General features: G+C 31.2%; 1 protein-coding gene across 2 annotated transcripts; it reads left to right on the top strand.

Moving 5' to 3' along the window:
• The first annotated feature begins 486 nt into the window (after nucleotides 1-486).
• Nucleotides 487-10,641, top strand: LOC130624177 (CDP-diacylglycerol--inositol 3-phosphatidyltransferase-like). 2 transcript variants are annotated; one of them, XM_057439743.1, is made up of 8 exons: nucleotides 487-609; nucleotides 6,598-6,651; nucleotides 7,400-7,534; nucleotides 7,685-7,724; nucleotides 8,167-8,280; nucleotides 8,447-8,528; nucleotides 9,182-9,263; nucleotides 9,516-10,641. In XM_057439743.1, the coding sequence occupies exons 2-8, from the start codon at nucleotides 6,609-6,611 to the stop codon at nucleotides 9,659-9,661; spliced, it is 642 nt and encodes a 213-aa protein (XP_057295726.1). In that variant the 5' UTR covers nucleotides 487-609; nucleotides 6,598-6,608; the 3' UTR covers nucleotides 9,662-10,641. The 2 variants fall into 2 exon arrangements, with proteins under 2 accessions (XP_057295726.1, XP_057295725.1); XM_057439742.1 differs by lacking the exon at nucleotides 487-609 and having other exon boundaries at nucleotides 6,379-6,651.
• The last annotated feature ends 1,150 nt before the right edge of the window (nucleotides 10,642-11,791 follow it).

Below are 11,791 nucleotides of genomic sequence, written 5' to 3'. Positions count from 1 at the left end.
TTAACTTTTAAAAAGAAAATTTTCGCGTGATATTTATAACGCATGCATAAAGCATGCTCTGGGAAGACTTTTGGTAACTTTTGTAAAATGTTTTAGCTTGAAATCGCTCTTAATTTTGCTCTTTCCTATACGGTAAAGGATTTTTTTATTATACAGTTATTATATGAATATTCCTGTTCCAAAATTTAAGTATTTACAAGCTTTGGAACAATTCCCCACAAAATAGGTTTTGCGAAAATTTAACTTTTAAATAAATCTTCTGTCTGATATATACGTTTGGGATTTTTTCAGAAACAGAGAGAAAATCAGTGAAGAGACAGCAGGTCACTGTTCTTGCTGTTTTCTTATTTTTTAGTCATTTTCAGCCCCGTTGTTTTTAAAATAATTTTTTTTATAAAAAAAGGTAAATAAATGAAGACTAAATTTTGCATGCAGCTGTGATTTTCGGGGTATAATTATTTAAACTCGGCCCCTTCTCGATTGATCGAATCTGAACTCCTAAAAATTTCAAAATGGCGTCAGTATTCGTGTGACATAACAACACAACTGGCAGTACCTCCTAGCTTTACAGGGCTAGCTAGCTATGTTTAAACGTTATCACATGTATAGGTATGTGCGTAAGGAAATGGTCATTCAGTTACCTTGGGAAAAAAGCCACATATTTTTGTTGTACTTTGGATATCATATAAAAAAGGTCATGGGGGACAAAAATACACATAGGTAACGTTGTTTTCAACATGTCCATCATGTGTGAGAGGGAAGAGTAGGAATGGGGGGTTAATGTGTTGCCCGTACATAGTGGCCACACCTATAACTTCATAAATAACCTAAAAGATTCAAACAAGAAAAGGAATGCTTATTAAGGGGCCTTTGAAAAAAAATTAGGCCCCGTTAGTGGGATATCGCTGCTAAGATTCAGACCCTCTCCCCCCTCTTTTAGCGGATTTCCGTGCGTGAAATACACACATGTGGATAAATCCTGGAAGGCTCAGGGCCGTGTTTTGTAGATAAAAGTTATTGGAATTAATGACAAGAGGAATCATGCTCACAAACGACGAAGAATTTTCAGGCCACAAACAAATTTTTAAATTTTCTCGATCCTTAGTGGATTTTTATTTCAAACTTCAGACCCCCCCCCACTTAGCGGCGATATTCCGCTAACGGGGCCCGAAAAAAATTTTCGAAGGCCCTTCTTAGCAACTCTTTATTTCCTTTTAAAGTTTTGGTACATTTATCCTTCAGCTTAATAGTTTTTTCTTCTAAAGTTTAAAATTATATTTGCCTCTAATCTTTTACCTTCAATTTTCTATATCAATGTATATACACACGAAATTGTAAAAATGTACAATCCACTGTATGCCTACCTCAGCCCTCTAAATTAACTGCATTCAGCTTTTTGACAATCTTAAAACACTTCTGACATATTTTATATATTCTCAACATTTGCCCTTATTATTCTGGCTATTTTGGGTCATACTTTTAAGTTCTCATTGGCTATTTACAATTCCTTATATTTTCCTGATCAAAAAAATCACTGATATTTCACGTTTCAAAAGTTTCTGAAACCATCACAATCAGTTAGGAAAATCCTACATTTGCGGTATACTCCAATTGCGGTATAAAAATAATCTGAAAATTTTGTTTTTGGGATATACGGGATTTGAATATCCCGCAATTGCGATATATATCACTTGTTTTATTTTAAAAATTAAAACATGAAGCGTAGCCTTAGAAATCCAAAGAAAGATTTTTCAAAAAAATTTAAGTGCATTCTGCACAATGATACTGACATCAATGGCAATGGTTGCTACGATATTAGTTCTTCAAAAAGGTACAAAGCGAGCGTAATTAATGATTTCAAAGAAAAGAAGATATTTCCATTACAAGCGAAATATCTTTGTACAACTTGTTATGAGCGATACAGAAACGTAGATGAAACGATCGACATGCAAACCACCCAAAAAGAAATAGCTACTACGTCCGTAACTGCAAATGTTCAGGAAACTGTACCAACACTAGAAACACCTGAACTTGCCAAATAAAATTCAATCGCATACTTATTGCTTAACCTCGTTGATAAGTTAGAAAACGAATCGGTAGAAACCTTGCTAAAAGGTAACGAGAACTTATGGGCGAATCTTATATTCTTAATCGTCAATAAAATTTGCAATAAGGAAATTTATAAAGACGGTCTAACGATATCAAAAAAATACAAAGATGTCAATTTCCTGATCCAACAAGATGTAGACCGATACATTAAAAAGCGGAATCGTTTGTTAGTTTTGTTTTTATGTGGAGTAACTGGCTTAGATATGTCCAACACGTCCACAGAGAAAAAGATGTCATTTATCAATACTGTTGAAATGTGTTATTATTTAAGAAATTTTCAACTTGTTCTTCCCTTTTCCTTTCTTGGGAACTTTAGGGGTCATCTACAAAATTCGTAGCAATTCGTATCAAAAAAATTCGTATATGCTATACGAATTTTCTTTTTCCATACAGTAATTAAATTTGTATGAAATTTTTCTAAATTCGTATAAAATCCGTATGAGTTTTAAATTAAATTCGTATGAGTTTTAAATTAAATTCGTATGAGTTTTAAATTCGTATGAGTTTTAAATTAAATTCGTATGAGTTTTAAATTAAATTCGTATGAGTTTTAAATTAAATTCGTATGAGTTTTAAATTAAATTCGTATGAGTTTTAAATTAAATTCGTATGAGTTTTAAATTAAATTCGTATGAGTTTTAAATTAAATTCGTATGAGTTTTAAATTAAATTCGTATGAGTTAAATTCGTACGAGATTAACAAAAAATTCGTATGAGATTTTAATTAGATGCGTATGGTTTTAAAAAAAAGAAAATCGTTTGACATTGTATTAAATTCGTATATGAGTTTCAAAATAAAATATTTTTTAGATCGCATTTTAAAAGTTTAAAAACGAAAAACGGCGATAGAAATGTTTTTTTAGATCGCATGTTAAAAGTTTAAAAATGAAAAACGGCGATAGAAATGTTTTTTTAGATCGCATTTCAAAAGTTGAAAAACGAAAAATGGCGATAGAAATGTTTTTTTAGATCGCATGTTAAAAGTTTAAAAACGAAAAACGGCGATAGAAATGTTTTTTTAGATCGCATTTTAAAAGTTTAAAAACGAAAAACGGCGATAGAAATGTTTTTTTAGGTAGCATGTTAAAAGTTTAAAAACGAAAAGCGGCGATAGAAATGTTTTTTTAGATCGCATGTTAAAAGTTGAAAAACGAAAAACGGCGATAGAAATGTTTTTTTAGATCGCATTTTCAAAAGTTGAAAAACGAAAAACGGCGATATAAATGTTTTTTTAGATCGCATTTTCAAAAGTTGAAAAACGAAACACGGCGATAGAAATGTTTTTTTAGATCGCATTTTCAAAAGTTGAAAAACGAAACACGGCGATAGAAATGTTTTTTTAGATCGCATTTTAAAAGTTTAAAAACAAAATATAATTCGTATGAAAATTCGTATAAAAGAATATAATTCGAATGACAATTCGTATGAAAGAGAATATAATTCGTATGACAATTCGTATGAAAATCGTATAAAAGAGAATATAATTCGTATGACAATTTGCATGAAAATCATATAAAAGAGAATATAATTCGTATGACAATTCGTATGACAATTCGTATGAAAATCGTATAAAATTCGTCTTAGATTTTTTAAAAAATCGTATAACTATTTAACACTATACGAATTGTATACGATTTTTATACGAATTAAAAGCAATCAAATTCGTATATATTCGTATAAAATATCATACGAAATTTGTAGATGACCCCTAATTCAGTCATTAATTTCTGGTTCTAAAGTTGTTTCGGTGATGAACGGAAAAACCTCTCCTGGCGGTTGTTATACCACCTTTAAAAACTGGCTATCTGAAAAAGGAGCGAAACCGCTAACTTGCATTGATGGACCAGTGGATTTATTTTTTGTTAACATTGGCAAGTATATCGTAAAGAACTATCGGATTAGCATACTGAAAACGAAAAGTGCTGATATCATAACGACAGGGACCCAAATAGCACTGACGACGGAAGATCAAAACATACAGAAACGAATTGACTTGAAACCTAGCCGAAGTGCCGATGTTAAATCCTCACACAAATTGATGCAATTGGAGATCCAACGCACCAATGAAGATTTTCGCAAGTTTCGTTTTTGTTTTGTAAAAGAACTTTTTGACTACGTTGTCATTGGGGACGAATATGACAGGAGCATTGACAATAACATTAAAATTTGAAATGAACGGGCCGCAATTTCCAATAATGCTTGTAATATCCTTTAACACCGGGAGACTTTCAGATGATTCGTTGGATAAATCCAAAGTTGGTTGAAAGGGATCCATTTTGTTGAGTTGATAAGCTATGAAAAAAGCAATTAATTAGCAATTTTTAAACAGGTTATTCCACTTGTGAACAGTAATGCAAATAAAAGAGACTTACTATCGCAGTCGATCAAGTGTTATTTACCGCTCTAATGACTTCTCTAAGAACACTGAAACAATTTTTTTTAAATTTGTTATTTATACATTAGGATTCGAATTTAGAACAGCTGCATTAAAAATCGAACGTCCAAGATTTCTAAGATCATAAGTTTAAGATTTAAAAAATTATAATAACACCTGCTGGGGAATTGTAAACTTAAGTTAAACTTAAGACAAAAGTTTCTTTAAAAAATGTAAATACTGAAATTGCAGGATATGTACCGCAATTGCAGTATACCGCAAATTTATATCCTGCGATTGCAGTATACAAACTTTATTCCCACAACGTTCACGCATAGTCTCTTATACTGCAATTGCAGTATACAAACGCGTAATACGTTTTTTTTTCCCGCAGGCAAGAATAAAGGTCATAGCCTGGAGCTCCCGATGACATATTTCACTGGATGCGATTTTAAGCCATCCGATGCGAAAACGAAAAAAACCTTGTTGATGCAAGCCTTCTTGGGCAAGAGCAAAAAAATTTTATACTGCAATTGGAGTATACCACAAATGTAGGATTTTCCTAACTGACAATGCACCTAAAATTTTGAGGCTAAATAACTTAAAACAAGGTGGTGATGTCAGTCACTTTTCAATTTGTGTGTAACTATGGACAACCTGGGACCAAATTGGGTAAGTTTTCCAAACCAGGGTCCCCAAATCTGTTTAATGACGTTATCAAAAAACATTTAAACCCCAGTATACTCTGTAACCATTTGTCAAAAGTGCATAATCCTATAAATTGTCTTCAAGATCTATACGATAAAGGCAATGGATATACAATTTTTTGTATTTTGACAGATATTTTAAACTCATATCTCCTTATGGATGCGGTAACCCCCTGAGGCACATACTTAGCATATTTAAAATATCTCCTCTGCTTGCTATATTAACCCTAACAAATATATATATTCCGAAAGCCAAATAAATCTCAAGAGTGATGATAAAATATTTCCATAAAAAAAATCCAATAAGGAGAAAAAAAATTATATACAAAAATTCACCCTTCCAGTTCATTTTGTCGAACACTCCCCTCAGGAAAATTTTTGTTCATTTAAAATAATATGATTGCGAAGCACTTATTCAGGTCCAAAAAACTTTGCTTTTTTACTGAAAACAACACGTGGTTCCAAAAATATTGCATATTTTGTGTTACAATAGCTGTTTTATGACTGATTTATTTTTAAGCATGATAGATCAATAACTTGATACTTACTTACTTTCTGCGTTAGAAAAAGCAAAGTTTTGTAGCCAAAGATATAATTGTCTCAACAAACTTGTTTTCGTACAATTTCGACAAGATGGAGGGGAGTGTTCGGCAAAAATATATACCGTTACGACTAAAAATTTTATTTCAAGAAAAAGCAAATCAAAGACCTTTGCTTTTACCTAATTAATAACTCATGAATATTTTATTTGAAATTAAAGGTAAAGTTTTTTGTAGAACTATGGGTCTAGTTATTGTTAAACAGACAACAGGATAACATAACATAACAGGATAAAAACAAAGAGATAACTTATAAAGGTATAGATAATAAATAATAATATATTTGTATAGATTATTACAGTGTGAATGTTTCCTGTTATATGTAGAGATGCAATTTTTTATTCGTTCTGCAAAACTCTCTTTAATTATTATACAGATTAAATATATTTGAGGAATTTTAAACTTTGAGCACACTATTGAAAACTCTAAAAGATAAAAAGGATTTTTTCTCATTTTATCCCTCTTAACAATAAACATTTTTGATTCTTTTTTAAAAATATCAGGAAAATTTGCTAAACTGAAGGGGGCGTATCTTTAAGTGTTTGTCAAAAGCACATAATCCTATACATTATTTTGATTAGCGTTTCTAGATATGCACAATAAGGCCACAGGTAAATAATTTTTAAAAAAAAGTTTTGTGTGCGTTGACTGTTCCTTACTGATATTTTCAAAAGTGACAATTATTCTGCAGATCTATCCAACCTAAGTGTATTTTTCCATGGACCTTATGGACTAGTATTTTAATGTAAATTTAAAAAGGTGAATTATATAGTAACAAATATGATTGTTATTGTGGTTATTGTTTTAGATATAAAAACAATGGCTGATGAAAATATTTTCTTGTTTGTACCAAATCTCATTGGTAAGTTTTTTAGGAAAACGTATGTTTGTTTTTGTTTTGCAAAGCACAAAACAAAAACAAAACAAAACAAAACAAAAATTATATCAGGGTATTAACTAGCCTTTATTTTGTTTGTTAAATTTCAATTAAAAACACTAGTTGTAATTTTCAAACAAATATCTATTTTTCTAACAAAACCTACATGACAGATTATTTTAAAAAAATCATTCATTGCATATACATTTTTTATCAACAAAATATCCAGCAATAAAGCCAGCAATAAAGCCTACAATATCCCTATTTAGGCCCAGATTTTAGGAGGAAAATCTGAAAAATAAGAACGTGAGAAGAGACATTGTAAAAATATTTGTTAGCACACTGCAGGACAATTGATTTAAAATGATGTCATTTGGTCCAAAGTGACTTCATCATATATTTTCAAACTTGAAAACAGGCAAAAACAGTGGAACATAAACTTAGGACTGTTTTAAATGTTTGAGATCTGGGAAATTAGTTATAGAAGCATAAAAATGCTAAAATATAGAAAGTCAAAAATATAGCTCCCAAAAATAATTCCCATTCAATTTTGAATTTCTAGCTTCCTGCATTATATAGATATGATTTTGTAGTTATCTTCAAGTTTAGATCAGATATGAAGAATATCATTACAGTATAACACCTTGTCTAACCCAACGAAAAAAAAGATGTTAAGTTGAGCACAGTAAATAACGTGATTTATGTGAAGCCATGTTTATTTTTATTTTTTTAGGTTATTCACGGATTATTCTTGCATTGATTTCATTTTACTATATGCCATTCAATGCATGGGTAGCTGCAAGTTTATATTTGCTCAGTGGACTTCTAGATGCTTTTGATGGACATGCTGCAAGAGTATTGAACCAATGTAGGTGACTATTTTCAATTAACATAAGTGTGAAAATGCAGTAGTCGCATTAAATTAATTGTTTGTATATATGTATAGTATATATTTAGAATTTTTATTTCTTTATTTATCTAACGTTAATAACCATGAGAACATTATTTATCATTACAGGTACAAAGGTGGGAGCTGTACTTGATATGGTCACTGATAGGTAAAAATGTCTAAAATAAAAGTTCATTTCAACTTTAGTGATTTTAGGCTTTAAATAAATATGCTAACCAAAGAGAGAGAACTGATATAATAGTTATAACTTATCATAACACCAAATTCAACAAAGGCTCAAATAAATCAGTACAGGCAAGTCCAATCTGACTTTCATATTTTCCATTCATTAAGTATGTGGGGTCTGAAAGGACTTCTGAAAAATCCGAGTGAAATAAAAACATTTATGTATAACATCAATTATATATATATTTCTTTGATTTTAATTCTTATTGCTGTCACAGCTTTTTTTCTGATCTCAACAAAACGCTAAAGAAATAGATTCAGTAGGAATGCACACATTTATGCGAAATTACTTCACCTATAATTTGTGAGAACTAGGCTCAAGCACCTTAAATGATTATTAACCAACAACAGGGCATAATTTTTAGATGTGCTACAGCTGCATTGCTGGTTGTTCTTGCCCAGTTCTATCCCAAATACCAATTCATATTTCAATTTCTGATTTTGTTGGACATATCCAGTCACTGGGTTCAAGTTAACAGGTATGCACTCAGTTGTCGAACTTTTGCTTTGAGTTTATAATGCGTTTATAATGCTTGCCGCACATTTGTCTGCATCTAAGCCAAAATGTTGGTCGAAAGTTGAAACAGGCAAATTCGCGTGGATTTTTTCACAGGCTAGCTACTTGTATTTGTATTATTTCATTAGCAACCTACTTGCTGGCAACCTCAATCATAAAGTCGTAGCGGAGTCTGGTAACTGGTTTTTAAAACTTTACTACACTTCACGTGTAAGTTTATTGATCTCTCTTTACCCTGTTTTAATTCGTAATTTATCTTTTTATTATATGTTTTTATGAGTTGGTTGTGACTTTGTTGTGAGTTATGTTGAAGTCAACATAGTTAATTTATATTCATAGACTGCACCATCATGACTCCCTGGAATATCCAAATAAAACATTTTTTTTAGAAAAATTAGTTTTTATGTTTAACCTTTCGTTAAAAACCATGATTCTTCATCAAAGATTTAAGGTGCTACAAATGTTCTTTATCCCTGCACATTCTTATTAACGTTGTGTAATATCCCAACTACTCCAAAAGGTACAAGACATTATACCCATTGCAAAAATACAGACAACCTGAATAATAACTTTTTATGATTTTCCAAAAATAGATACATTATCTTTCCATATTCTTATAGCAAAATAGCCTTAAGAACGTAATTGATTAAAAAGATTTTGAAGTCATTGCTGTTTCTTCAACTGGCAATGATTTAGTATGCTCTTCTCAAAAAAAGCCTGAAATTTCTAACCAAAGTCCCAAAAACCTCCTCGAAACTGACTCTTTAAAAAGAGTGACAACCCAGACTGGTTGTTTCGTTATTGTTACATGATTGTGTTAATCATAGGAGTATCATACTTTTAGATTGTGTTTATTGTTCTAGGTTGTGTTATTTGTCATGTGTGCTGGCAATGAACTCTTTTTTGCTATGTTGTACTTGCTACACTTCGCTTCAGGACCTGCCAGTAAGTTTGATAACATTCGTAAAAATATATATTTCTATCCAACTGTTGTCACTATTTGAACCTCTGTGATCTTTCAAACGTGCCATTTTCTCGACGTTTTTTAAGCCTTTAAAAAATGCTCTGAAAATGTCATCACATTATTATTTAACAAAATAAAAGAACTGACAAAATCCCTTGGAGATACTATATACTAATTCTCGTGAAGACAACAATGAAAGAAAGTGAGGAATCACACCGTGATTTATATTTTAGTTTTAGGTGTTGGTTTATGGACACTTCTAGCTGTCATCACATTTCCCATATGCGCCATCAAGAACGGTATTAACGTTATACAGTTGGTCGGCGGGTTTCAGCTTTTAGCAGAGATCGATGTTCAAGAAAGGCAGAAATCGAAGTAAAACAAAGTGTAAATATTTTCTGTATTTTTCGCACGCATCACGACCACGCTTTAATGAAAAATGATTTGTTTCGTTGTGTTAACATTAGAATATACTATTTATCAATTAGAATATAAAATTAAAATATATTGCCTATGCAAAGAGCTGTGAGCACCTTGCTGAAGGCGTTACTATAATTCGTTCTAATATTCGTTAAAATAAAATATTCGTTAAAATATTGTTGTTCAGCTGAAGTGTCAAATAAGTTGTACTCTTTAAAACGACGAAATGTTGAAATGCAGTCTTAGCCAATGACACTTTCTTGTTTTGTGATGCAAAAAAGCATCTCAGAAAGTAGTTTATTTATTTTTGTGTTCCGTTTTGTGTGTTATTTGCAAAGATTTGATCTACTACATTTATCCTGAGAGAAATATTCGTTGTAAATTTTAAAGTGTCATTTGTTTTTACTTCTTTTTTGTTTTATTCTTCTTTTTCAACACCACAGTTACGGCGGGAAGGTGATAGCAAGAAAAAATAAATTCCAGTTCCTTTTCGTTTTTTTATTCCTTATGATCTATAAATTAAAACTAATGGCTATTTAGCCTCGTGTGGCCCTTCTTAAGTTTATAAACATTCGCATCTATGGAAAACCAACATATACCTCGAAAGCCTATAATGCGTTTTCTTATATATTAGTGCAAACTTTTAAACTTCCAGGATTGTTCAAATTTAGCAGGAGAAGTTGAAGGGTTGATTGTTGACTTAAGAGTCCACCGGGAATTACTAGCATCCTTTTAAGAAATGTTTCATTTTTTCAGAAATAAGAGAAGATATTGAAACATCCAATGCTTTTATATTTTTATTGAACCCATAAATTTATTTTATTTCATATTTATTCTTACGACGATTAAATATTTTTATTTTTTTCCTATATATATTATTACTATTTGTGGATATCGAGTTTTCGTCTGGATAGAATACATTTGTGAATGTTAATTTAACTCGTGGATTTATTGAGTTCGTTTTTCTAGCGTTGCATCATTATATCTCGACGTGAACATGTATTTTGTTACAAAGCTTTCCCAAGTGGTTTAAATACTTTAGTTCACGAAATTTGCATATTTATTTACGAAGATTGCTGTAAAACCCACTGCTAGCAAACAACCTTTGCAGCGAACACCTCCACAGCGATTGATTTCAGTATATCCTTTAGCCTAGAACAAGTTTTAAAAAAATAGCAATTTTTGAAAACCCTTAACGCAGAGGACACCTCTCCATAGCGGGCACTTTGAAGCTTTGATGGTATCCGTTATGGAGAGATTGAACTGTTAGTTAAAGATTTTTCACAAATTCCAATTTTACCTACATGTTCAAAAGGTCCCCCGGTTGTGTAACTTTTTGTTTTTTTCTTAAAATAACACGACGCGCAAAAAAAATTTACAAGAAACGACTAGCCAAAATCTGTACCACTTTTACAGATTTAAAAACTACCTTTATAGTCAGAGAGTAAATGCAAGATGGGAGTTTTGGATAAAATCCGTAGTGTACTTGTCATGACGAGAAAATAAATTAACATAAAAGCTATTATATTGAGCTCAAACGTATTTTCCTACCTCGTCCCTAGGGATTCTTGGACTCGAAGCTCTTGTTTACTTTTTTCATCACAGAGTTCCATTCCGTTACCAAAACAGCTTAAATTTTACAAACTTTTTATGATGTGGATCTGTTTTCTCGAAATTTAATGAACTACTCTGTAGAACTAAGGCGAGTAGTAAACACGCTACTATTTTTCTCATCCTTTTTTTATTCGCTAGTCATGTGTATTTCATTTCTCATAGAGTTGATTCTCATATATTCTATTGTATTGCTACGAAGAAACTTCAAAAATCACGTGGATACATGTTATACGGATGCGCTCAAAAAACTATGTATACCCCTTTTTTTATTATATTAGCATAACGTTTTTAAGCAAAACTGAGATGCCTCCTTAAAACATTCCTATGCATTGAAATAAACATAATTTTTAGGCTCAAAATGAAAAATTCTTAAGCATACTGAGCCTAACTGGAAATTTACCGTTCAAAGTGGAAAAACAATCTCTTCACTCTTAGATTACATGCATGTACCATGCATCCTAAAGTTATCAACAGA

This window comes from Hydractinia symbiolongicarpus, chromosome 13 (genome assembly GCF_029227915.1).
Source record: "Hydractinia symbiolongicarpus strain clone_291-10 chromosome 13, HSymV2.1, whole genome shotgun sequence".
In the NCBI taxonomy this organism is placed as follows: domain Eukaryota; kingdom Metazoa; phylum Cnidaria; class Hydrozoa; order Anthoathecata; family Hydractiniidae; genus Hydractinia; species Hydractinia symbiolongicarpus.
Note: the sequence above shows the minus strand (reverse complement) of the source record. Positions and strands in the feature narration are given on the sequence as shown.

What these genes read in the sequence shown, in the direction of transcription:
- LOC130624177 (XM_057439742.1), top strand. Translation starts at nt 6,570, where the DNA reads ATGATTGTTATTGTGGTTATTGTTTTAGATATAAAAACAATGGCTGAT. An exon ending in CTTGATATGGTCACTGATAG is followed by an intron (nt 7,725 to 8,166) that starts GTAAAAATGTCT and finishes CATAATTTTTAG; the next exon opens with ATGTGCTACAGCTGCATTGC. An exon ending in CACTGGGTTCAAGTTAACAG is followed by an intron (nt 8,281 to 8,446) that starts GTATGCACTCAG and finishes TTATTTCATTAG; the next exon opens with CAACCTACTTGCTGGCAACC.